The sequence below is a fragment of the Oreochromis aureus genome, linkage group 20 (assembly GCF_013358895.1).
Source record: "Oreochromis aureus strain Israel breed Guangdong linkage group 20, ZZ_aureus, whole genome shotgun sequence".
NCBI lineage: Eukaryota > Metazoa > Chordata > Actinopteri > Cichliformes > Cichlidae > Oreochromis > Oreochromis aureus.
In genome coordinates, this window is record NC_052961.1 from 12792627 (window position 1) to 12819457 (window position 26831).

At 40.0% G+C, this 26831-nt stretch overlaps 1 protein-coding gene across 1 annotated transcript in view; it reads left to right on the plus strand.

Moving 5' to 3' along the window:
* LOC116310891 (acid-sensing ion channel 1-like) overlaps positions 1-26831 on the plus strand; it is a 64997-nt gene that overhangs the window by 4483 nt on the left and 33683 nt on the right. The window contains exon 2 of the mRNA XM_031727815.2: positions 2623-2818. Coding sequence (XP_031583675.1) covers positions 2623-2818 — 196 coding nt within the window. The remainder of the gene's footprint in view (positions 1-2622; positions 2819-26831) is intronic.

Genomic DNA, 26831 nt, shown 5'->3' on the forward strand with positions numbered 1-26831 from the left:
TCTCATGTGCATACCTGGTTAAGCAGCTTTTCTGCATATGTAGTCTTATCTTTACCTTCGTTCATTGTCAGATTGTTTGCTCCCTGAACCTGTTTTTATGGGAAAAGAGTTAGCTTTTTATTACTTACTGTACTTTCCCTTAGCATCCTGTGAAGGTCCCCATCATTAGCAACAATTCAGATATCAATTTTGGCCACTCTGGGGTCAGTTAGTGGATGCTACTTTATTAATATTCCAAGATGGTTACAATAACTATGCAGACTTTTTGATGTTAAGCTTGATAATTGTACGAAGCACACAGACAAAGATTTAGAAGGTAAACGGACAATCTGATAAAAGGACAAAACTATGCACTAACTGGCCACTTCATTAGATACACTTGTTCATTGTCAGTTAGGAGATCACATGGCATTAACTCGTTGCATTTAGGCATGCAGAGATGGTCAAAATGACTTGCTGAAGCGAGCATCAGAATGGGGAAGAAAAATGAGTTAAGTGACCTTGAAAGTGGTGTGGTTGTTGGTGCCAGACAAGCTAGTCTGAGTTGATCTGCTGGGGGGTTTTTTTCTAACAGAACCATCTTCAGGTTTTACAAAGAATGCCCCCCCACCCAAAGAAAATAGAAAATATCCATTGAATGGGAGTCCTTTGGGAGAAAATGCATTGCTAATGCCAGAGATCAGTGGAGACTTGTCAAAAGGCAACAGGAACTCAAATAACCAATATGCAGAAGAGTATCTCTGAGAGTACATCAGGTCAAACCTTGAAAGATATGGGCTACAGTAGCAGCAGATTACACTAATGTCAGATAGAAACAGGAAACAGAGGCGACAGTTCACCTGTGCTCTGCTGTGTGGTCTGATGAGTCTCGAGTTCTGCTGGAACATACAGATGGTAGAGTCAGCATGAAAGCATTGATCCATCCTGCCTTGTACCAGTGGTTCTTGGTGGTGTGCCCCTTAGTGGCAGTTGATCATTGTTCAAACGCCTCAGCCTACAGCCACAGTCAGTATTGTTGCTGGCCATGTCCGTTCCTTTATGACCACAGTGTACAGATCTTCTGATGGCTGCTTCCAACAGGATAACGCACCAGAACTCAGATCACATCAAATGTTGTCCACAGCCACCAAAATCAAATAGTGTCTTTTTGATGTGGTAGATGTGGTAGAACGGGTGATTTGCATCATGAATGTGCAGCCAGCAAATCTGCAGCAACTGTGTGATGCCATCATGTCAACATGGATCAAAATCTCAGAATTTTTCCTGCACTTTGCTGAATCTGTGCCATGATAATTTAAGGCACTTTAAGACAAGAAAGAGCGCACCCTGGTACCAGCAAGGTGTAGCTAATGAATTGTCTGGTGTGTATGTGTGTATGCACATTTAGAGCGCTGATTTCAGAAAGAGACAAAATTAAGGTGGGCCAGAGGGCTCAGGAACAAGAGCATGAAGATACACAGAAACGAGCCTTCAAAGTAAAACCGGAAATAACAAATAACTTACACTGATGGGGAAGCACAGATGGAAGGAGAAAATTCAGCAAAAGGACAGCAAACCAAGAATAGAATAGAATAGAATGCCTTTATTGTCATTATACAGCTGTACAATGAGATACAGAGCATCTCCTACTCAGGGTAAACATGTTGGGGGGGGGGGTACAGTTCTGCAGCACTATATACATATGGACAGTATTAACATAGGGAAGAAGATGTATATATATACCAGCACATATAACAGGGACCATGACTGTATTTGAGTATGTTCATGAACTGCTAGCTGGAGAATGCTCTCTGGGATGTGGGTGCACATGTTTCTTTGCTAATGTCCATAATCTAAGTAACAAAACTAAGTTTTGTTGATTGATGAAACAAAAATGAGCTTCTGTCAAAATGATAGAATGAGCACCATGTGAAGCAAAAAGCCATCACGTCTCCCACCATAATGTCTCATCTTTCAAACATGGTGGTAATTCTGTTATGGCTTCCTCTACCAGCTGAACTGTGACCCGGAAATATATTAATGATTGCATTGTTCTGAAAAATTCCCTTTTTTCACCATACCTCTGCCATGGATTTAAAAGATTTAGTTACTCTTACTTCTGAAGGAGACAGTCAGCTTAAAAATTCACATGAAAGTTTAACCAAATGTTCTCACTGGCAAAATAATCCAGTCAACATAAAGTTGGCTCAAACTGAAATACCATGCAGCCTGGAACTGTTGCAGTGAAGGGACGACTGGGTTAATGGCCTTGTACAGCTCCTGTCTCAACTTTATAATGCACTGTAATGTAAAATAAAGCTTTACACTTTGGTAGTCCTTGTCATCTGAGAGGTGGAAAATGCCACAGAAAAACCATCTTGTACATTTTTATCGTCTGGTTTCCACACCTCATGATTCATTGTGCAGTATTATTTTTAGCTCTGGTTGAGTAGAGTAAAGGTTCACTGATATAGACGCTCATAAATTTTCTTGAAAGTGTAAAAAAAAAACCCTACAAAGTCTATGATAAGGGAACTGCTGAGATGTGCTGCTCAAGCAAGCGCCATACCAAACTACGAGACATGAAATTTGAAATCGCTGAAACATTTCTCTGAACTCTCCCTTCTCTATCTGATTTCAAAGGTATGAGATCAGAGACATGCACCTAGTGGAGGAGAGCGTTCTGGAGAGTCTCAAGGTCAAAGCCGACTTCCACAACTTTAAACCGCGACCCTTCAACATGCGGGAATTCTACGACCGCACCGGCCACGATATCAGTGACATGCTGCTCTCCTGCCACTTCCACGGCACCGAGTGCAGAGCAGAGGACTTCAAAGTGGTAAGTCATTGCTCCAGAAGATTTGATCAGAAGATTATTAAAGGATTACGCTCAAGTCACATTGTTTCTATAATTGCTAGTTTGCAACAACCGAGCTGTAATTATAGCTGGGAATTTTTCTGAAACCTCTCATATATCTGACAGAATAACTGTCTGCAGAGCCGCGAACAAACATTGATGTTTCATGTCAGCCCAGGCTTTTTCAAAGCTGAAATTTAATTGATAGAGTGCTATATTAAACAGGCTGTGACAAAACAGATAAAAAATTACTGTGTTAAATTTTTTTTCCTGAGTACATTTTGATGGGCATGCCTGCTGACCCAAGTGGTTCCCATACTGAGTCATCAGCAGTTCTGCACACTCATCCATACATACATATTACAGTATGCAGTGCACTCCACTCAGTGTCAACAAATTTCACAACTTTTAATGGTAACTGTGCATGGGATGATCACTCACTTTTGCACTTCTTTATATTTTGTCAGGAAAATGTGAAATGAAACATGTGCAAGCATGCAAAGAGTTTGGTCAATTCTAACACCCTTAGAAGACTTTCTTTGGTATGAACACCTTTACTTTTCAACACAGCCTGAAGTCTCTTAGGCAAGCTTTCATGTAATTTCTTTAAGTAGTCTTCAGGAATATTCTCTAGGCTTCTTGAAGGACATTTAAAGCTCTTCTTTGGATGTTGGCTGCCTTTTGTTTTCTGTCAAGATGATAATGCTGAGGTCTGAGCTCTGAAGAGGCCAATCCATGACTGATGGTGTGTGTGTGTATTTGTGCTTTATTTATATCCAGGTATGCGTTTACTGCATTGGTAGTGTGTTTGGTATTAATGCTGTAAGTGTTACTTGAAGTGCTGGTATAGCTCAGCAGGGGACCGGATGTGATTTGACCCTGGGCTATTTCCTCTGTGTTGTTTCCCACACTCTCTTCCTCCTTTCCTGTCTACTCTACTCTGCTACTGAAAAATAATAAAGGAAAACAAATGATTTAAAATTGGTTGATACATTAAAAAAGAAGAAGAAGTAGAAGCTGTTGCCAATCAGATGTTTTCCAGATTGTATTGCATGGTGGATCAAAATCTGCTGGTACTTTTTTCTGTTCCCAATTCCATCAATTTTGAAAACAATTCCCAACACTCCTTGCTGAAATGCAACGGCAAACCATAACAGAGCCTCCACCGTGTTTGGCTGATGGCTGCAGACACTCACTGTTGTACCTCCCTCCTGAACAACTAATCCTCCTCTTTGCTATCTTTGCCTTTTTTTTTTTTTTCTCTAAACAAATGGGAACAAATTGTGTGTTCTGCAACAGGCTGCAACACTGGCTCATCCCTTGAGTTATGTGCTTTTTTGGGGATTTAATGATTTATGCTGTTTTGACAGAGCCCCTATTTTGTTTATCCTATATTAAAGTACAGAGGACAAGCAGCTGTCTTTCTTTTATGGCTCCAGTTGTTATGTTGGCAAATGACCAGACTGATAAAAGTCACCAACCAGGGACTGAGATCATGACGCGGAGTTCTGTTGGCTGCGCTCGAATCCCAGATGGGAATGAGCAACAGCTGAAGTCAGCACCTCGGATAGTTAATTGCTGTGTAGCCAATGAAACTAAAATGAAATTGCAAACCATTAATCATATCTGCACACACAGATACTGAACCAATCAAATGCAACACTGACAGTCAGAACAAACACCTTGTGGTAAACCCAGTGTAAAGCCATCATTACAGAGGAGAACATGAAAATAAAGCTTTTGATAAAATAACCAGCTTTATACTGTAAGATTTAGGTAAATTCTAAAATATATATGTTTTTAAAGCACATTAAGGATAACACACAGTGTAACACTCACAGTATTGTCTGGCTGAAAGAGTGATGAACACCACCAAGCAAAGAATGAGCAAACATGGGAGCGAGCTGAAAGGAAGCACGTGTGGTTTTCTGACCAGAGGGGACCTGCTGTGTTTGCTCTGTGGGTGCTGCTGGTTTGAATCGAAACCTCCTCTGGTGAAAATTTTCCACAGTACGTGTTGTTGTATGGGCATGTACGCCATTTCTTTTAATCCCAAGTGCACGCAGATGTTTAAAACCCCACTTTCACTTCTGTGAGTCTTCCATGTCTTCCAACAAGTTCTTGTTAAAGTTAATGATCAAACATTGTTTTGAGCTTTTTAGTTATTTCGCTTGAATCCCTTCAGCTTTTTAAAAATTTTCGCGTCTGCTCTTTTTAAAATACAAATTGTTTTCAGTGTTTTTAATTTTATCCTTTAAACAATTTTTGAAAAGTGTTGTATATTTTTACCCCAGGAAGACTAGATGTGCTTTGTGTTTATAGCTAAAGGGGATCCTAATAAATAAAACAAACCAGTAAACAATGTGCACAGATGTCCTTGTGGAGAATGGATGTGAAATAATGCACTGGAGCTGGCAAAATTTGTTTAAGCAGTCCACTGACATTATATATGTCTGCCTGACTGACTGGAAAAGTAAGTTTCCCCTGCAGCACAGGAGCAGAGCTGCCCGACTGTAATGTCTCTGCTATAAAACCTTCTGCTGAGGCCGGCCCACCCAAACGCTGTAGCCAGAAGTCACTGGCAGCAGACGTGGTTTTTAATTTGGAGCTGAACATTGATCATTCGAAACGGCGAGCTCGCTGAGTAGATTGGATTAAGTTCAGTAGTAGTTGTTTTCCTAACAAGATTTACGTTTACTTTCTGTGAGCATCTCTGTTACTATCTGGCAGATATTATTCACGGGAGCACGAGTCGTCAAAGAGTTTTTACCTCGATCTAACCAGCAGATTTGAGGAAGAACAAGAGTGCATGTGCAGTCCGAAGAGATTAAAGGAGGAATATAATGACATGCATTCATCCACAATGACACCAGAGAGGAGCTCTTAAAGCTGCCGCTTAGTGTAGCAGCTGCACTGGAGTAGCTTTGAAGTGATATTTCTGCTTATGGGCAATTTTGCCATTTTTCCTGCTAAACCAATAAAAGCAAAGCAACTGGGTGCCTTTTTTTTGAGTCTCCACATGTAGTTGGAAGCAGCACTACTAGAGTGTCTTTTTTTTAAACAGACATGCCTGGTAGCAAGTCGCAGCAGCTCTGATCTATTTTCATCTCCCCTCTTTTCTTTCAACCATCTTCAAATTTAAAAAAACAAAACCTCTTAGATCTCTGCATGGCCAGAGCAGTCACAGCTCTCCTTACTTGCATTAGAGTAGTTAGTAGATCTTCTAAAGCAAGCTTGTGAATTGTTTCTCACTCCAGACTTGAAACAAAAAGAGCCTGTACCTTTAAGATTGTGGCTGCTAAACCTGTGATTTCATATTTCATTTTCCACACCCACACTATTCATATTGTGCATCAAGTCTAGTTTATTGATATAGCCCAAATGACAAATTGCCTTAATTAAAGGACTTTACATGCAGCATATGACAACCGATATTTTAGCCCCTCACTTCGGTGTCTGTTTCTTTTTTATTGAGACACTTTGAGAAGTGTCCTTCCTATTTCAATAAATTTTATTGCTTTGGGGGGTTTTTTTGGTTGTTGTTGTTGTTGTTTTTAACTTTTTTATAGTGGTGAGATTTAAAGGGACAGATGTGTTAAGGAAATAAGAAGTCTCTTTGTCATGCTGTGCAATCAAGCTTGGAATTAAATGTGGCTTAATTATACTGGTATTATAAATAGTTGTTCAAAGAGGTCACACTTAAAGGCACACTCACAATAGTCCTTTCACACTTTTCTACAGTAGGGGTCAAGGGGAAAAAATAAATGATTTTATGAATATGTATTGGTTTGTGGTGCAGTGGTGAGTGCTCCCCACTCATAGGTGAGGAGGTTCTGGATTTAGATCTGAGGTGTGTGGAGTGTGCATTATTCTCCCTACACATGTGTGGGTTTGCTCCAGTTTACAGTCCAAAGACCTGCCTGTTAGGTCAACAAGTGACTGTCAGTGGGCCGTGGGCGTGCGTGATGGTCTCTCTGCGTTAGCTTGCTGATGGTCTGGTGACCTGACCAGTGTGTAGACCAACTCTTGCTCAAAACAGCCTTTTGCAGCCCTTTGCAAGCCTAGCTGGATAAGCAACAAATGAAAAATGGATGTTTAATACTCTTGTAATGAGGAGTCGCATATTTGTAGCTTAATCGCTGCTACTTATGCTAAGACACACAGTTGTATGCTAGATGACGAAAATGTGATTAATGAAGAACTTCATTGAACATCATTCAGTTCATTAAATTGTAGGACTGTGTTGTTAGTGGGAAACGTTTCTCCTCAATCCAACACAGTAAATTGTGTGAAGAGAGACAAATTCTCTTTGAATACCTAAGAGATGAGCTATTTGACCTTACAGGTACAGCCTTAAGTTAACTTGCATGAAAAAAATCTAAACTATATTATATATATAGATGTTCCTAGGGCATTCAAATCAGGACTATGAAATAACAGCTGTGGGCAGCACACTAATGCAGACAGAGTTTTAAAAAAAAGCATTAAGAGGGTGAAATTACTTAGTTTATTATATTTTATTATAATGCCCATTTCCTCTGTATTAGGTCCATCAGTTCAACAACAGTTACATTCTCCACACTGCTGCTGTTCTCCATTTAACATAAATTATATTTTCATATTCTTAGTCTCCTGATTTAAAGCTTCTATTGTTTTTTCACATTAAAAGGAAGCCTACAAGACTGTTAATGTGAAAATTTCCTTGATGGAAACTGGCATTATACCGAATTTAACGAGACAACAGTGACTTTATATTAACTGGAGAACTGAAAAAATGAAGACTTAAGGTCTTTTTCTCTTTCAAATGAAAACCTGACTTCTACATCATTATTACTGCAGAGCACTAATTATTTCTGCACATATGCAGAATATTTAAATAGCAATTTACATGCTTCACAATTGTATTAGTATTTTGTTGTGCTATATCCTTTCTAGAGCCAGTGCTTCATTTCCTTAATCTTTTATCTCTGTTGTATTCTGTTATTTTAATTAATTCTTTATGTGTTTCCTGGGCTCTTTAGACTGTTTCTTTTGCTCTGTCTGACAGTAATTTCCTCTCTAAACAGTGATTTCTCTCTCCTTTAAAAATGCTTTAAGGGGGATCTCATTTTGGGCTCTGTATATTTATTCTTGGGCCCCGATAGAGAAGCTTTGCATGGTTCTCAGTTCAAAATGATCTTTAATGACAGATCTTGGTACATACCCTCAGTTCATACGCTTTTCTAGCTCCCTTTTTAAGCAGATCAATGTAACTTTCATGGTCACAGCAAGATTCAGAGATGATCTTATTAGGTATATTCCCTCCCTATGACATCATACAGAGTGACCAGTAGGAAAAAACAAAACAAAACAGTTCATACAGTAGAATGCATCAAGAAGTTCATACAGTAGTCTGTAACCTGACGTTATTGATGATAAGGTTTATTTGCTTGCATTATTATGTCAGACTTTGGCAGTATTTAATCTGAAGATCTACTGTTGTAATATTGTGTGCAAAGTGCTTATATCACCCATCTAAAATATTTGTTGTCTTGTTTTTATGGTATCTGTCAAAAACTTGTTTCTGTATGCACATTTTTATACTTCTACTATATTTTTATAATTTGAGCCGGCACACTGGACTTCACTGAGAAATTTATGCAAGTAAATAACTAATTTGGCATTTTAAATAAATTAATTAATTATACTAATGTGCTGAATTATGAATGATTTTGGTAATTACCAGTACTGTTACGGCATCTATGGCATAAACATTACATTGGGTGCTAATAATGTATGAATGGCAAAAAAAACCAAACAAAAACAAGACAAGAATAAGAAGTTCCCTTTGGCAGTGATCTACATATGTGTGTGAAACCTGATGACTTTTTATAGGTTTAGGTTGAGGCCACCTGGAAATAAATCTCCATATATAGTTGTGAAAAAAATAAACTTATTTGAATTCTGAGGGGTTTTTTTATTTTAATTTTAATATTTTTTATTATCAGGTCATTATTAAAAAGTCATTTGATCCTTGCCGTGTCTTTAAATGAGGTAAATACAATCTTAAATGTCATATGTCATATCATTAATTGTTTAAGAAAAACAAAATGCAAAATCCTGTGAAAAATTTAAGAATAACCTCACTGCTTCCATAGGAATTAAGGGGGTAAGTAACGCCTAAGTGCTGCTAATCAAATGATTTGGATTAATCGATCACCTCTATAAAAGAAGAAGTTTTGATGGTCTAGCGCATTCAGCTGTATGTTAACATGATGCCAAGGTGGAAGGATATCAGCAGTGATCTTACGCAAGCAATCCTGGCTGCCCACTGATCTGGGAAGGATTATGAGGTCATTTCCAAACAATTTGAAGTCCATCACTCTCGGGTGATTTTTTTTTTTTAACAAGTGGAAAACATTCAGTCTTCCTGGGAGTGGCTGTCCCAGCAAATTCAAGGTCAGGTCAAGTAATGCTTCGGAAAACTGCAAAAACAAACAAACAAACAAACAAAAAAAAACCCAACCCAAAATAAACAGCTACTTCTCAGAGATTACAGGCCTCAGTTAGCATTTAAAATGTTAAAGTTCATGTCATTATAATTAGAACAGTTTTGGTTTGTTTGGAAGGTTTGCCAAGTGAAAGCTTTTTCTTGGATGGCCACAAAGGACATCCTTTACAAAAAAAATCAGTACTTAACTTCAGAACAAGGGTTAAACCTCCTAAAGAGAAAAATTAGCAGATTTTTTTTTTTTAATATTCTGCTGTAAAACAAGTTTCCCTACTTTAGACATGTTTCCCCCATTTAGTCAAAAAGCAAACAAAGCATATCAGCACATAACATCCGTTCATATAACTGCTTAGCACGATGAGCACGAGGGGTGATGATTTACCTGAACACACTGCAGTCACTGAGTCAATCCAGAGTTAAAAGTGGGGCCATCTGTCTGACAAGTAAAGTTTGGTTAAAATTAAGTCATGCAGCAGGATAATGATCCAAAACACAGCAGCAAATCTACAAAAGAATGGCTGAAAAAGAAAAGAATCAAGGTGCTACAATGACCCAGTCAAAGTCCAGACTTCAACCTGACTGAGATGCTGTGACGGGACGTTAACAGAGCTGTGTATAGATGAAAGCTTGCAAACTTCAATGAACTAAAACAACATTGTAAAGGGTGGGCCAAACTTCCACAAGAGTGATAACGTCATACAGAAAAACAATTATTGTAAGTTATTGCTGCTAAAGGTCCTGAATCATGGCATTTACTTCTGTATTTTGGCAGCATTTATCTACAGTAGTCTTCAAAAGTCTTGAGCTACCCCTCATTTCTTTATCTTTTGCAAGAAAAATGGGAAATGGAGCAAAATGACTGGGTGTGCATCAGGAGTTTGTGAGGGTGGTCTCTGTCTATGCAGCTACCCTTGGAAAAACTCTGAAACTATTATGATGGTCACCAAACAACATCTTCATTGATATTTACTGAGGTGTCAAAACTGGCCGTTAAAGATACACGGGAGGTTGTCAAACGTTGCCTTTATGGGGGAAAGGGTGTGTGCTTCCTGAACTTTTTCTATTATATATGGTGGCTAAAGAAGTTTCTTCAGACTGTAATTTCAAAGTGTGTTTTGGCTGTTTCAAAGTAGTAATTGTCACACATTACAGGAGGAAAGAGAGAGCTGTAAATAATCATTTTTATGGCTCAGTTCTATCTAGCTGTGTCATTTTCAGGGTCTAGCTGATTTACTGGACACTTGAAAAGAAACGAGTCACACTTCTTGTTAGTAGAACCTTATGCTTGATTTTTATTTATTTTCACAAGTAGAAATACTTGTTAAAGACAACATTCTGTTAAGATTACATGGTCCGAGATCACCTTTCAACCTACGCTCAAGTTCCACACAGAAACATAACAAGGTTGGTAATGAGTTTTTTCTCTTCACAATAGGACATATTTATTCCACCCAACCAAACAGTCCCTTGAACTGAAAGGTGAAGATTGCAGTTGTGTTGTGGTGCTTTAATGATACGGCTGATGTTGGCCGAGCTGCTTGCCCTTCTCTTTAACCCAAACATTGAATTGAATCATGATTCTCTTTTTTTGTTTTTCCTTCGTAGAATTCAAAACTGCCTTCTGGTTGCGAGCACATGCTCCCAAACATTTGATTAGTTCTGCCTCAACAATTCATTTCAGCACTGGAATATGAAATGTGCACACATGAATCATGTAAATAGTTGTTTCGTGTCACCCCCTTCCTGGGTCTGTAGTTCTGAGTCTAATACACGTTCAGACATCTTATTGACCTTTATGTGTTTTTCTTCTAATTTGTGGGGGATGGATAATTTATGTAGTAGTTAATATCTGCTGCACATGTGCCTAAGACTGTTACTCAGACAGCCCCCACCTCCTCTCTACTGTGTCTACTGTGATAGGGCAATTTCTCCTCTCTTTGAAGAGCAGAACGCTGCTCAGGAAATTACATCTGGCCAGAACATAGTGGCAGCAGAGAGGTGTTTCCCCTGGAGAGGTTTAAGGCCTTTATTTCTCTCCTCTCCACTTCCTTTTGTTATCTACATCACCGCGTAGCTCCAGAAAACTGGAAAATACACTTCCTTTGAAGACTGTCTTTGATGCATTGCGTTGTTAATCTTTTCATTGTTTCATTGCAACATACTTGATGAATAAGGAAAGAGATATATCCCAACAGACTGTTCTTTGTAAAAAAGATCAAACACAGAAAAGAGGCTGATAAACTATTCCAAGCTGTTTGTGACACGAATACAGACTGAAAACTCGACTGAACTGACAGGATCACTTCTCTCTCTTCTTTTTTTTTAAAGAAATATTTTTATTCCATATAATGTGGAAAACAAAAGAACTATTCTGCACTTGTAAGATACCTCAAGGGTAGATTTTTCCAAACGATCAACGATCATCTTCTGTTGAGTCGTGCCAGCTTATTTTTCCATATTTTTGCAGAAGATATTTCCTCTGCTGCTGAGTTTCAGTGTATTAAAAAGAAGCTCCCAAAAGAGAATTATATGTTTGAATCTGTTCTCATAAAAAATATTAAACTTGTTTGTATTGGATTGAAAATAAGACTCAGTTTGACAGAAGACTTTTGAGTTTAATTAAAAGTTGAGTTGATGTCTGTGTCCGAGTCTTTATTCTACCTATCAAAGTGTCAAAGAAAAAGCAAATGCACTTATTTGTTGTCTTGTAGACATTTGAATGAGAAGCTGATGTGTCTTAGCACTACTGCTTACTGTCCTTAGATGGTTCAGGTCTTAGCACATTTTAAATGTGTAATTACATGGAATCTGTTGGTGATAATACAGCGATTAAATGTGATAACCTGTAGAAAATTGTAAATCTGTTGCCATCTACATACAAAATTCACATTAAACACAAATTTAGTAACTTCTTACTTTCAGAATCCAGACAGAATCTCAAAGATTTGAGACAGAAATTAAGAAAATTTACCACAAATAGTAACATAGTTGCAGCAGGATGGTGACTGACCTGCAAAATGACATAGGCACTCAGCAACCTTTCATTTATATAGGAATATAACCAGAATACAACCAGTTGAGGTGATTCCATGATTGCACCACTGGAGTAAGTCAGTAAATGCGAAAAAATGTTCATTATTATTTTATTTTATTTTATTTATTTATTTATTTATTTATTTATTTATTTTACTCTGGTGTGAATGTGGGCCATTCACTGTCTCACCAAATGACTTCAGTTCTATTGATTTACTGTATTATGTTTGTGTATTGAAAAAGTGGACAGCTGGAGCAACAAAATTTCTCTTAATTAAATGGAAACAAGGCTGAGACTCTCCTGTCTGCAAACAAAAATGCACCAATGCAAATTAGTTCCTACCTAGAATTGAGGGCACTAAAAATTTCAACCAATGTGATAAATCTTGGTGCAAGTATGTATGAGGGCCTGGTTTTACCCAACATATTAAGGCTGTAACTAAATCAGCTTTTTGGTATTTTAGAAATTTTGAGTGAGTGAGAGTGAGAGTGTCAGAGCAACTGCAGAGAAACGTATTCATCCTTTCATCTCCTGTAGAGTTGACTAACTATAGCGCTCTTCTACAGTGTAGACGCTACACTTCATTCAGAATGGTGCAGCTAGGATTTTAAGAAAAACTGGCCAAAGGGAAAACATCGTTCCAATTCTCTGCTCCCTGCACTGGTTTCCAGTAAGATATAGAATTTACTTCAAATGAATACTTATTGTCTATAAGTTACAAAATGGTTTGGCAGTAAGTATTTCTCTGACATGTTTAATGAACATAAACATGACAGGTCTTTGTGATCTGCAGGAAGTGGTCAGCTGGTGGTATCCTGAAGCTAAACAGGGTGAAATGGCATTTAGCTGCTATGCTGCACACTGTTTAAAGCAATGACCTGTGACAGTGCTGCTTAAAAAGAGAGATTGTGTTAGTTAGTGAGCTTTGGAGGTACTTGATGATTTTATTTTATTATTTTTTATTATTTTTGTGCTAAGTTAAAAGCCCACTGGCTGTCGCCGTATAAGACAAGTGTCCTTTCAAATGTTCAAAATCCCCAAAATGTCAAACATTTGCCTAAAGACATTTAACTGATTGCAGCTTTAAAGCAAGAAAAGCATAATGGATGACATTTCTCCCGTTACGTCATGCTTTGCCTTTGTAGTTGCATGATATTCTTCATTCACAAATATGTTTATTACAGAGTGAAGGAAGAGCAATCAGACTCGTGGAAAGTTATTGCGCTCCCTCACTCAGAGCAAAACTCACGCCAGTATTTATTGCAGCGTTATCGAAAGCACCCAGCGCTCCCCCTCTGCTCCTTAACAGTTGAAGAGAATGATCACTGCTAATTGGACTCTGAGGTATTTCTATAGTAGAGAGCAAACTGGGCTTATTTAAGAACCCACTCAGCAGTGAACTCCAGTAAAGGAGAACAGAGTGAGTCTCCCTCTGATGAGCGTTTCCCTTGGCCTGATGCTTGGCCCTTTTTTGTTTGTCAAAGTCAGGCTTTGACAGCTCTACCCGGGGAATAGATGTGTGTTTGCAAGCTCCCAGCACACTGCTATCGTGACAGTTGTGTTATAATTTCAGTACTCTGATCGCTGCTGTCATGTCTCAAGAAGGCAACATGCATTTGTAGCTTTCGCAGACAAAATGTAAGACAAGCTGTGCCTCGGAGAAGAGAAGCGAGAGCCTGGTGGTATGAGAATAACAGTGTTTTATATATTTCATCCTTTCCAAGCTGCGCAGCTGTAGATGTCATGAGAAAACCTGTTTAAGAAGAAGTTATATACAAGTCTAAGGTCTGTGCATGCTTTAGTATACTTACTATAAATTCTGCATATCCTAATTAAATATCCCAAAGCATTGTGGTTTTAGAGCTGTCACTTCACACATCTGCAGAATATGTAAAATAACTTCGGTCAAAATAAATACCTAGAGAATCTAAACCCGTAACTGTTTGGAAGGGCGATGTAAAATAACTGGAATACTTTGTTAAAAAGCTGTTAAATAAGGCCTCTATGGAGGTTTTAGTTCTGCATTGTTTTCCTCTGTGTATTCATTGGTCTGCAGGATTGCAGTTGAACACACATTTGGTGTGTTTTCACATCTTATTTCTCTTTTGAGTGCTGGAAAACCTGTGGTGATGGTCTTAAACCCCAGGATGAACTCTCCAAAAGCAACCCTCAGGGTGACAATGAGCTCAGATTTCTCTGACAACTGCAGCCGTGCTGGGAGCTGGAAAAGAACCAGACTCTGGAATGGGGGCAGCCAATCTTTCCCTTGGCAGGAATATACTTAGGCTTGCATTTCCTCAGGGTTTGTGGCCCGAAGCGACAGATGTGGAGCACAGCCACCACCCACACCGCCCAGCGGCTTGTGGGTCAGCGCAGCTGCTCTCCGCAGCCTGACTCGTGAACCTGCCACATGCTCTGGTGCTGAGTTTGCAAAGTTATGTCATATCTCAGTCACAGTGTTTACCCCCTCCCCCCCCTTCACTTCTTAGAGAGTTTTCTGCATTCCTCCTTCATCTCAACCCCTCACATTACACTCCATGGGGTTTGATGTGCATTCCTCACATCAAACCTCATGGGCATGACGGTGTTCATTATGTTTTCATGACATGTTCTCGCCTCTTCTTACTATCTCCCTTTGCCTGCCTCACTCTTGTGCCCCTATCCTTTGTTCTCTTTGCTCCTGATGATTCCCTGATTCCCCTTTGACTCCTCAATCTCTCTAGTGGTGAGTTGAAAAAAACAACATAAAAAAAAACAGGTAGCAAGCAGAGAAAATCACTTTTCTAATATATTCCCACATCCCAAAATGAAGCTCTGATGAACATCTGAACACACTTACTGAGGATTAAATTAATATTTGCAGCACATTGCTGAACGAGGGCTATTTAGTGCTGACCAGGTCCAAAGAGTGATTGAGGCCCAGCGTAACCACATTATCCAGATCGGCAGGTAAATGCTCAGGGCTCATAATGGGGAGTAATCCTGTACACAAAAGCCATCTGTCAGCAGTGAAAGTGCCCAACACAGCAGGAGAGCTCAAGTGCAGCTTTATTACACACTTTAAAACGCAAATTTAATAAACATTCATCTTCCATGCATCCCTGCAGATTACCTTCATATATCACAAGGCATACAACTTAAAGCCAAGTGCCATCTTGCTTGCACCACTTAAATTATAATGTTGGATCTCAAATATGGTGAAAAACTCATTAGTCTTTTTTTTTTTTTTTCCAGATGATAAAAAGAACCAACTCCCCCCCCCAAAAGAATACTTTTGTGTGAATATTAGGACCTAATACATGGATAACAGCTGGTGGTACTAATTCACCAGTTGGCTGCACCACTGCTGTAAAATTTTGGCAACACAAGATATAATTATGAGCTCCAGTCAGACCTCAAACAGGGGAAAAACTAATGGAAATCTTGCATTTACGCTTTAATTTTGTTCCACTTTTGAGATTTTGTTCCACCCAGTCCTGCAATCTGATGTTTTAGTATCCCACAGTTGTCTCTCTAAGGCAGGTGACACTTAAGCCATTTCCATTGTACTCTCTATTTTGTTTTTAGCATTTTTTTTCCTGCAGTAGTCTTTTTTTCTGCCCATTTCTATCTAATAATTGGTTACTTTTTTTCTGCAGAAAAATCTTTTTTTGTTTTGTGCCATCTGAGAATCAATCCTCCCAAAACAAGTTGAGGCTGGTGTTTTTGTAGGACAAGTAAGGAGGGAGTGTGAAGGAAGTACAGGTAAAATGAGATGTAAGAATAGAAGGAGGCGTGCAGTTTGGTGACAAGGGAATGAGCATAACAAATGAGTTTTTGCTGCACAGAAAAATTAATAATCTGGGATCACCAAGCTTTAGATATCCCAGTCATTCTTTACAATGTCTTGCTTTAACTGTAATAGTCCAATTAAGGATCAGTAATCTTACATTTTTATTTTAAAACCATATCTTTTCCTGTGTTGTTATAGTGAAAGGTTGACACGTCTCCACGACTCCGGCTTGTTTCGAGATGGATCAGTAATGCTGCCTAAGCATGCTCTATTTATCTGAGCCTGAGAGGGGGAAATGCTTTTTATGAAGACATTTTGGACTGAGGAAGAAGGCGGTAAAGAAAAGAAGAAGGGGAAAAAAGAGCACAGTGGGGCTGAAAATAGCCCAGGTTGGCGGCTACCCTGCTCTGCACATGGTTTATTTATCCTGTGGGTTAGTGCAGGTGACTTAAGGGCCGAGCTGTGTGTGGGCAGGAGGCAAGCTGGCAAAGGGCTAGCAGTGACTCAGGCTGCTGGATGGAGTTTAGGAGGAGGAGACTGAGAAGGAATGCCAGAGTTCGGGTTGCTCTCTCGCCTGACCCCAAATTACGCTAATTGTCTGTCCAGCAGCTTCTTTTAGATGTGACAGACAGGCTTGGTAGCCAGGATTAAAAAGTATCCAAGTACATTTATTTAGTTACTGAAGTATCACTCTACTTTTCCAGTCATAGTTCTTCCCAGAAAAGAATATTTCTGACAGCTACTTTCAGTTAAGGAGAAACTTGAAATTGAAAGCAAAGTTGTTGCATGTCAAACCAGTTGTTCCAAACCGGGGGGTTTGGGGGTTGTGACACCTACAAAAATGTAGCATCTAGTTGGGGATGCTTGTCACTTTTAATATGTTCCTGAGTTGTTCCACCAAAGAGACATCTTCCCTCTAAACATCTCACCTCAAATTCTGTCATTTAGAAGAGAGGGGTTTTTTTCACAAAAAGATTGAACAAAATCTCAAAAATAAATGTGCTTTTGCATTCGAAAATATGGCTTTTACTTCTGTTCTCTCTGATTAGTCATCTAACAGATTAAATCTACAGTAATGCTCGAAAAATGTTTGGACAGTGACACACTCTTTTGGCTTTGTTCTCAGCCACAATAGATATGAAATAAAAGAATCAAGATTCAATTGAAAGTGCATGCTTTTAGCTTAAATTCAAAAGGTTGAAGAAAAATACATTAACCTTTAAAGAATTTTTGTTTTTTGTTGTTTTTTTTTAAGAAGTTTGAGAGTAATTCAGTAATTGAACAGTTCACTCAGAAAGCTGCTTTGATGGTGGGTGTGTGTGGCCACATATAGAAGGTCTTACATTTAGTTTACTTCCTTTGCCTGAGTAGTCCCTACACCAGTGTGAATAGTACACATAGACTGTAAATAGACGATGGGCATCATGACATCACCCATTAGTTTTTTGAACTTAAAAATGTTGAGGCCTCAAAATGATGTTTTTGTCAATCACCAAAAAGAAAACACAAACTTCTTGGACACTCTGCATCACACAGTGACACTTATTATTCATCAGGTAATTCTATTATAAATGCCCAGAAAGGCACCAACACTGCAAACATCAAGTGCTGGAGTTCAATAACCTGCATTAAATGTGGTGAAGCTTTGCTAACTGTTTGGACGCCGTCCTGTCTTTCAAAACAAGGGAAGAAAATATTCAATTCAATTCATTTTTTTTTATATAGCACCAAATCACAACAACAGTTACCTCAAGGCACTTTATATTGTACGGTAAAGACCTGACAATAATACAAAGAAGAAGTTTGTATGTGAGGAAACAAAAACCCAACAATCATAACATCCCTTATGAGCAACCGTTTTGGTGATAGCAAAGGGAAAACCTCCCTTCTAACAGAACCAGGTTCAGGAAGGGGCGGCTATCTGCTGTGACCAGTTAGGGGTGAGGGGAGGAAGACAGGACAAAGACAGATAATGGCAATAAAGACCAAATATTTTATTTCCTTACAGATGTTGGGCATTTTTAGTGAGCAAATTTAGAGATTGACCTGCTGTTGAGACAAGCTTGCAATAGCCATTGGTGGAACTGTAGTTTTGGTACTTCCTTGTTAGCTTAATTTTAGACCTTGGTAGTAGGTTGGTAGGGGGTTCATATTGTCTAAAATCAGCAATAGGACCATTATGTTTTGCAGGCAGTTAATTTTATCCCCACTGAAGTTTTGGTCAAATTAAGAGTAAGTTGCAAAGCCAAACTGAATCACAATCAAGAGATGTTTTCATTTGATCTAACGATGTAGCCATGAAAACATGACATATTGGATTCTAATATTTCACTCTGTTTGAATGTCATATTGCTTTAATGAAGCGCAGTAACAAGCAGTATATTTGACACATTGCTCAACGGAGTGGATAAAATGAAGCCACGTAACAGGAGCATGGGGGGAAAACTGAACATTTTCGTAGTTAAAGTAGGTTATCCAGTCAGATGCACAAGCACACACACAAACAGCAATTCCCAATAATCCTTCATTGTCAGGCAACATGCACTGTAAACACAGCAGATTGATTGCAGACAAGCTCTAAACCTGTAAACAATCAAATAATCCTTCCACAGTACAAACAGCACTGACAGAGACACAAACACACAGTGAAGAGGAGAGAGGCGCAAGCTGTGTTTTCAACTCAGCTCAAATTGTCTTTTAGAAGAGCCTCCTTTTAAGTTGTGTGTGTGTGTGTATGTGTGAACTTAAATATTGCCTGTTTCTGAGTTCACGTGCAAAATTTGTGTGCAAACAGACTGCGTCACTGTGTGTAACGAGGTCAGAGAAATGGATGCAGGGCAGGACAAAGTGAGAAAAGACAGATGGGAGCAGTTGTAGTGACAGGTGAGGATGTAGACTGTAGTCACTGTAGGTGTGATACATGGCGCACAAACAAACTCTCTCTGAACGAGGCAAGGACAAATGGATGAAAGAAAGGGGAGTGAAGAAAAAAGAGCCCGAGGCATGTTACGCAGAACAAAAATGAGGTTTATAATGAGGAGATTTTGAACAAGGAAGGCTCTCTTTGCATGTCTTACACTGACGCCGCTGTAATGAGTCATTTATTCTGACATGCAGAAAGATCCTGCCCAGATTTACAGTCCCCATATTAAAGGTGTTTTATTCCTGCAAGTAAAGAAGGAGATATTAATTACTAGCCAGTAAGCTCAAGGTGCAAATATGTAGCACAAACATACACAAATACAAAAACCTACACTTAGATAACGTGCTGTTGCTGGAGGCAGTGGCATTACCGACAGCAGCAAGGACTAGAAGAGCAGCCTCCTGGGAGAACAGCCGAGAGACTGATTAGTATTTCCTGGATGTGCCTTTGCACTTTTATATCAGTCTTAGAGTGGCATTTCCACTGCAATTACTGAGCTAATCAGTTAACCAGCGATGGCTCTGTCTTGGTCTGCAGCCCGAGTTTAGGCAACATTTCTTTCTGTTGTTTTTCTTTTTTATTGCGTCCGTGGAAAATGGGGGCATGTATGTGGAAATAAGTGGCACAAGTTCATTAGCTGGCATGATGTGTGTGTTTGTGTGCTGCCAGTGAAGCTGGTGTGTTTGTGCTGGTGTGGATTGTTGATTTGTTGAGACCTTGGCACCTCGGGATGGTGCACTTTCTTGAAAGATTATCATTATGACATTTTGTGTCTGCCGCACAGAATACAATGCAGACTGACAGCAGAGTGGGGAGATGGATAGAAAGGCATTTACAGGGTGATGGGGAGGAGGAAAAGAGAAAAGAGAGAGGACAGAATGGCTGGGCAGAGTGCCCAATAAAGATAAATAACTTCTGAAATTCGTTTATTAGCTCATTCTTTTAATTTATATTAAAGGTGAATTAATTCTCTTTTTCTGTAAGTGCAGCACGATCCAAAGTGTAAATGGTAAATATGTAGGGAAAAAAACTGTTCATTTGTTCAGACCCTGCTGCTGGAAACCGCATGACTATTTGATTATTTTAAAATAATTCCTTTCCTCCATGAATCGCTACCTTATTGTGGTGGAGGGGTTTGTGTGTCCCAGGGATCCCAAGGGCTATGTTGTCAAGCCCCCTGGTAGGGTCTCCCATGGCAAACTGGTCTTGGACAAGGGACCAGACAAAAAGCAATGAGTGTGAAATTTAGAGAGCAGTTCAACCCATCAGGGATAGTGTTTCCGTGGCACCGCCCTGGAGTTAGTCCTGGGGAGGTTGCCCGGGGAGGGTGCCCAAGGGCAAGTGCTTGGTGGCCGGGCTTTATTTCTTGGGGCCTGGCTGGGCACAGCCCAAAGAGCAGACATGGGCCCACCATCCTATAAGCCCACCACCTGCAGGAGGTGCCGTAGGGGTCGGCGAATGAGATGAAAGAGGAGAAGAATTGGTGCTGCAGCTGCAGTGATGCGGACGCTGTACCAGTCCATCGTAGTAAAGAGAGAGGTGATCCTAAAAGTTAAGCTCTCAATTTGCACGTCAATCTACATTCCTACCCTCGCCTATCGGGCGATCGTGGCTCAAGAGTTGGCAGTTCGTCTTGTAATCAGAAGGTTGCCGGTTCGAGCCCCGGCTCGGACAGTCTCGGTCGTTGTGTCCTTGGGCAAGACACTTCACCCATTGCCTACTGGTGATGATCAGAGGGCCCGGTGGCGCCAGTGTCCGCAGCCTCAAGGCTGTGGCTACAATGTAGCTTGCCATCACCAGTGTGTGAATGGGTGGATGACTGAACGTGTAAAGCGCTTTGGGGTCCTTAGGGACTAAGTAAAGTGCTATACAAATACAGGCCATTTACCATTTATATTAGGGATGCACCGATACCGATACTGGTATCGGGTATCGGTGCCGATACTGTAAAATGTGCGTGATCCGTAAAAGTTAACCGATACCATGAACCGATACTCATAATTCCCATGGACTTAAACGCCACACGGTAACATAAGGTGTTCACAGTTGATGTTATGTGATGTAACTCTACCCTGAATATAATTTGCCCTGTAATATGTCGCAAGGTAAATACAGGTAATTAGAGCAATCAAACTGTTCGTTAATCATAAAAGTATTATTTTATGGTATGTAACTCTGAAGGAGTTAAAATATTTTTCAGAGTTCTAATTTTCTGGAGGCCGTGAAGGTAGCATAAAGCGGGACCTGTGTATCTGTTGCAATGGAGGAGGAGAAGAGTTGGAGATGCACGAGGTTAGCTGAACCAAAGTGAGAGACCCGGCTAGTTTTACTGAGGTTAACCAGCACAAAGAGTGTGTGACTAGAAAGCTGACGTGTGAGAGCTTCACAACAGAGTGTGGGTGAAGTGACTTTTTGTTTCAATGGTCGCACCACCGTGCTGTGTTTCCAGCTACGACCGCCGAGGCTAAAGGCTAGCCCGGACTGCTTGGCTGCGCCTCGGAGGCAGCCGCTATGGACTGTCGGAGAGCTGGACAGTGACTCGCTAACGCGCTGTAGCAGAGACAGCATCGGGTCCGCGGGGAGTGGATTTAGTGTGGGACTGGTGAGCGGTGACCTACCGATCAGCTGAACTGTAAGTCAGACTTTTGTGCTCTTACTGGGGAGAAGAGGATTTTTCTCCATCATCCGGCGTGAGCAACAAACAGGCCTGCAACAAGTGTGAATGTGTGTGTGGGGCCCATGTGTGAATATTGTATGGGTGGAGTTATATAACGTGTTTTGGAGTGTATATTAGTGAGTCACTTACCAAAAAGGTGATAACATAAGTTGGGTTGTTTAATATAATTTGAAAGGGAATTATGTCATTTATACAGTGTATTTCATTTGGTTAAGGAATTGGAATATCATTTGAGTTTAAAAAGGGATGTGTTGTACAGTATTTGTCTATACGTTCAGTAAACGTTTCGTTTGTTTTAAAGAGTTGTCTGGGGTCGTTTCTTTACTACTGGTTAAGTTTAACTTGTGTGTGGTAGAAGTATCGGTTTTTGTACTCGGTATCGGCAAGTACTCAGATCCAAATATCGGTATCGGACGGTTTGAAAAAATTGGTATCGTTGCATCCCTAATTTATATAGTTACCTATGGTCACGGTCTTTGGGTAGTGACCAAAAGAACGAGATTTCGGATACAAGTGGCAGAAATGAGCTTTCTCCAAAGGGTGGCTGGCCTCTCCCTTAGAGATTGGATGAGGAGCTTGGCCATCTGGGAGTGGCTCAGAGTAGAGCCGCTGCTCCTCCACATCGAAAGGAGCCAGTTGAGGTGGTTCAGGCATCTGACAAGGATGTCTCCTGGGTGTCTCCTGGGTGAGGTGTTCCAGGCATGTCCCACTGGAAGGAGGCCCCGAGGCTAACCCAGGCCTGGGACCACCTTGGTGTTACTGGGACAAGGAGGAAGTGGCCCTCGATAAGTGGAAGAAAGTGGATGGATGGATAGCCAGCAAACATAAAATGTAGAACTATGATGAATAATGGATACATCTACATATAAGTCATGCATTATTCAAATTAAATACATTTCTCAGTAATGTGCACTTTTTTCAACTGTCTGCATGTGGAGGTATGTCCGATTTACTCAAATTGGCCAACCTATATAACAGAAAACATAAACGATGAAAAACTCACAAAATAGTTTAGTCCACTGAACCTAAATATATAAAATATGTTTTAATAATGTTGCAGTAACACTATGGGAAACAGTGGTTGGAGACCACAAGGGATGCCAAATGCTATCATTTTTCTGTAAAGCAAATTTAAGCTTGCCTATGGGTATAAATAAAGTTACCTTGAACCTTGAACCTTAAACAGTATGACCAAAATTCTTGCGACCGTGTGCAGAGAACTTGTAATCTCGATGCCTTCGAAATTGTTGCCTTGAAGATGTGAAACAGGTCTGCAACTGCTCACACTGGGTTGCTGTTTTCAAACCTGTTTGTGTTGTGGAGGTGACAGGGGGACAGATAATTATTTATTTAATGCCTTATTCAGACACAAAAAGGAGACTAATCAGATTGACTGAGTTGTTAAGATGAGTGACCGGGGAGGGCAGTGTTCAGTTAAATCACTAGATTTCAAACATATCCGGACATTTTTCACCTGCCTCCCACACACAGTCAGCAAATATGATCCTGAATTGTTCACTTTATATAATGAAATTAAATTAAACCCATCAGTCATGCTGCTATGCACTGACATTGGGTAAAACCGGCATCACCGCTTAGTAAGTGATGTTCAGACAATGAGCCTGGATTGGGGATATCAGTCACTGCAGTGTGTGGCAACATTCAGGAGTGAAAGGTATATCTGAAAAAGCAAATAGACTCATTCGTTGTTTACTCTCCGCTGGTCATTGTTTGTCTGTGCTCTGATAAGTGGAGCCGAGCTGAAGTGGAAGCTGTGGCTGAGTTGTCAGGCGCGCTGTCTCCCGCTTTCCCCGTGTCCTCCAATTGACAGGGACACACCTGGTAAAGTAGGAGCCGCAACTTAATATGCTCCTCCAGTCGTCTGTGTCCGCTGCCTGCAGATGCTGCTGTCTGTGCCCGAGCCCCCCGCTGGTCCAGCTTCTCTCCCAACTCTCCACCTCAATTATACTTCTGGGCTCAATTAAAGCAATAAAGTGTGTGTACAGTCGGGACAGCAGAAAACAAGGTTGATGGAACAGCCTGTCTCACTGCTTCACAACCTCAGGTCATAATTCTTGATCTGACGTCTCACATGACTCAGAGTTTCTGCCCTTAAATCTTGAGGGTTTTTTTTTTAAACTTCCCAGCTCAGTGATGAAGAGTTTGTCTTCAGAAGCATGCAGCTGATGAGTTTACACTTTCCAAAGTGACCTAAAATTAGTCTGTAGAGAGATGACATCATGTCTGTGCCGTTCCATAAGATTCAGCGCCGTGCAGAAATGTTCCTGGACTCTGCTTGCCTTATCCTAAGACCTGTCATCATCCAGTACTGCAGTTATTATCAGATGCTGAAATTGTTTGTTGTTTCAATTTGGTGCATTCATATGTTTAGATTTATTTTCAGTATAATATACAAAAATGGCAGATGATGGCCAGCAAATCAGGGTTAAGTGTCTCACCCGAGGGCAAGCAAGAGCTTTCAAGTATTTGAGCTGGGGATTGAGTGAAAAAAGTAGCACACTTATAGGTATTAATCTCCTCCTTTTGCAATTTTAAAGTTTTTTTTTTTCATAGCTGTAAACTCTGGAGTCTAATGCTGTTAAACCCTTTTATTTGCAAAGGGGAAGTTTGGTAACAATAAGGGAGAAAAAGCTGAACTGTTGAACTACTGAAGGCCCAGTATATAAAAAAAATTTTTTTTAATGTGAATCTTGCGAATTATGCAAAGCTGAATTGGTCAAAGGGTAAAAATGTGGAAATTAGCATAATTTGAATGAGGTTTGGAATGGGGAACAGAAACTGTAAAATCTGATTTGAGTCCTCTACAGGTGCAGCCTGAATTAAATGAGCTACTGGCTATGTTTTTTTTTCCCTTTGGCACCAGAAACAAACACTACAGACTGACACATTGTTGAACTTGTTAGCAGACGCATTCCAGCAGATAAAGAGCAACATCATCATTCATTTGGACTTGTTGTGTTGTGCTGCTGGCCACTTGATAGATGTGCTTAATGCAATGTCTGACTCGTTAGCTGCTGAATGCTTCACTTTTGCTTTGTTATTGAGTGCTGGGCTTGGGTTTGTACAGTTTTTCAAAGTTTTGTTTTGGGGTTTTTTTTTTTGTTTGTTTTTTTTAAGCAGCCACAACTCTGTGAAAGAATGAGAGCAAACCGAAGCAGTAAAGTTAGGAGGTGAAAGCGGTTAAGGGAAACTGCAAAAGTTCAAGTGAGAACTTCAAGTACTGTAATTGTTAACTCAAAATTATTTTAAAAATTAGCTATAAAGCAAAGCATTTCTTAGAGAAATGATGTGTTGGGTTTGTAAAAAAGGTTAATTAAAATAGTAAATAACTAAAGGCAATAACCTACTTATGGAACGCCACTGAGCAATCAGAGCTTTTGTCTTTATACTTGGAAATTAGTTTTGGCCTGATGGTCCTACTCATTATAAGTCTATTGTTGCTTGGCACCGAGGGAGTGATTGGGCGCATGCATGTGTATGTGTGTGTCTTTAAAGAGTTATCAGCGCCCTGCGTTATCACCTCTGACACCTTATTAAGGACAGTGTTGTTTTAATTATACGCTGATATAGGCGAGAGGAGATAATTTTGAGTGGCACTCATTATGTGTTCTATTAGCATTTGAAGACAGACAAATGAGTTCCACTTTGTGGAAGTGGGCTGCACAGGTTCAGATACGGAAAAGGGAGGAAGAATGCATAATGAATAGCTGAGGGTGACTGAGAATCACATAGACCAAGAGAAGAAAGACGAAGAAAGAGGAAGCCGGTGTAAAATCCCACCTTGAGATTATGTTTGTATAATTAAAACGCCAATTTGTCACTTGCAACCTTAGCACAGCGATGCACTTGGAGGTCAGCAGGCTTTTTCTTGACGGTTCCAGCTTACTGTCACACTCACATACCTTAATGGGAGCCTTTGTTAATGTGATTAACACCTACAGTATGCTTTTCTTCAATCCAGAGTATTTCCTGTGACACAAAAAACATGTTCTATTAGTTTTCTTCATAAAAAGTCTCCCGCAGGAGCTGCCTCAGTATATCATCTCTTCTCATACTTAAAACCACTGTTCCGATTCAGGTCTCAAGGCTATCTAACTCTTATACTCCTCGGGTAAATACTGAACTTGGGAAGCCTTCCTTTAAAACTTTGTTAATGAAATCAAATGCAGACAGTTTTTAAAACCTTATTATCTCAGCCCACTGGCTCATCTTCTAGCTTGAGAGATTTGTTTTGTAGATGTATGCTTATTTTGGTTTGATTACACGCGTGGGCCCACGAGGCAAAGGTCTGAATTTCTTCAGATGAGGTTTATGTGATGTTAGGAGCCTGCTTTGGCTAACATCTTACCCTCAAGGTCTGCAACCTGAGTGAGAGAGCCCATACTTTAAACTTTTAAGCCTGACCCGTTTCAAGTAAAAGAGAGGGGGTCAGTTTGCAAAAACGAATCAATCATGTCTTAATATTCCACGTGGAAAGGGAGAAAAATTGAGTCTGGTTGTACCTTCATGTTTGTGAGTCCAACAGCTAGATCAAAGTTAAGAGGCAGCTGAGTGAAATGTCAGCCGAAAGGTCTCTGCACTTTCACACAGTCCTGAAAGGATGTGAAATCGCATGTTTAGCTTTCTCATAGATGTGTTCACCAATGCCTGCAAATCCATGTAAGCCCATACAAGAGAATGAAATTATTTTGGATAATCAGGCTTCTTAAGATTGCTGTGTAGGTGTATGCAGAATCTGTTTGACATTTCTTTCACTTCACTGTTAGAATTGTTATGGTTTTTGGGGTGGAACAAATCACAGCTTTGAGCCCATAAGGTCTGAAATTTTACATGCAAATGTGCAGGCATACTGGATCTTGCTCTTATTTTTCATTTCTAAGGTGAGAAATGTGGTCTCTGTTACTAGCTGAACCACTTTACTCAAAGTTAATTCTAACTGAACTTTGTGATATTCAGCCGGTTTGAATGAAGGGGGGGTCTGACATCTTATTCAGGAATTATTGATTGTTTAGCCTGTTTTATAGAGCTTTTTAATGGCAATCAAATGGCTCATTTACATCTTTGGTTAGCTATGACAC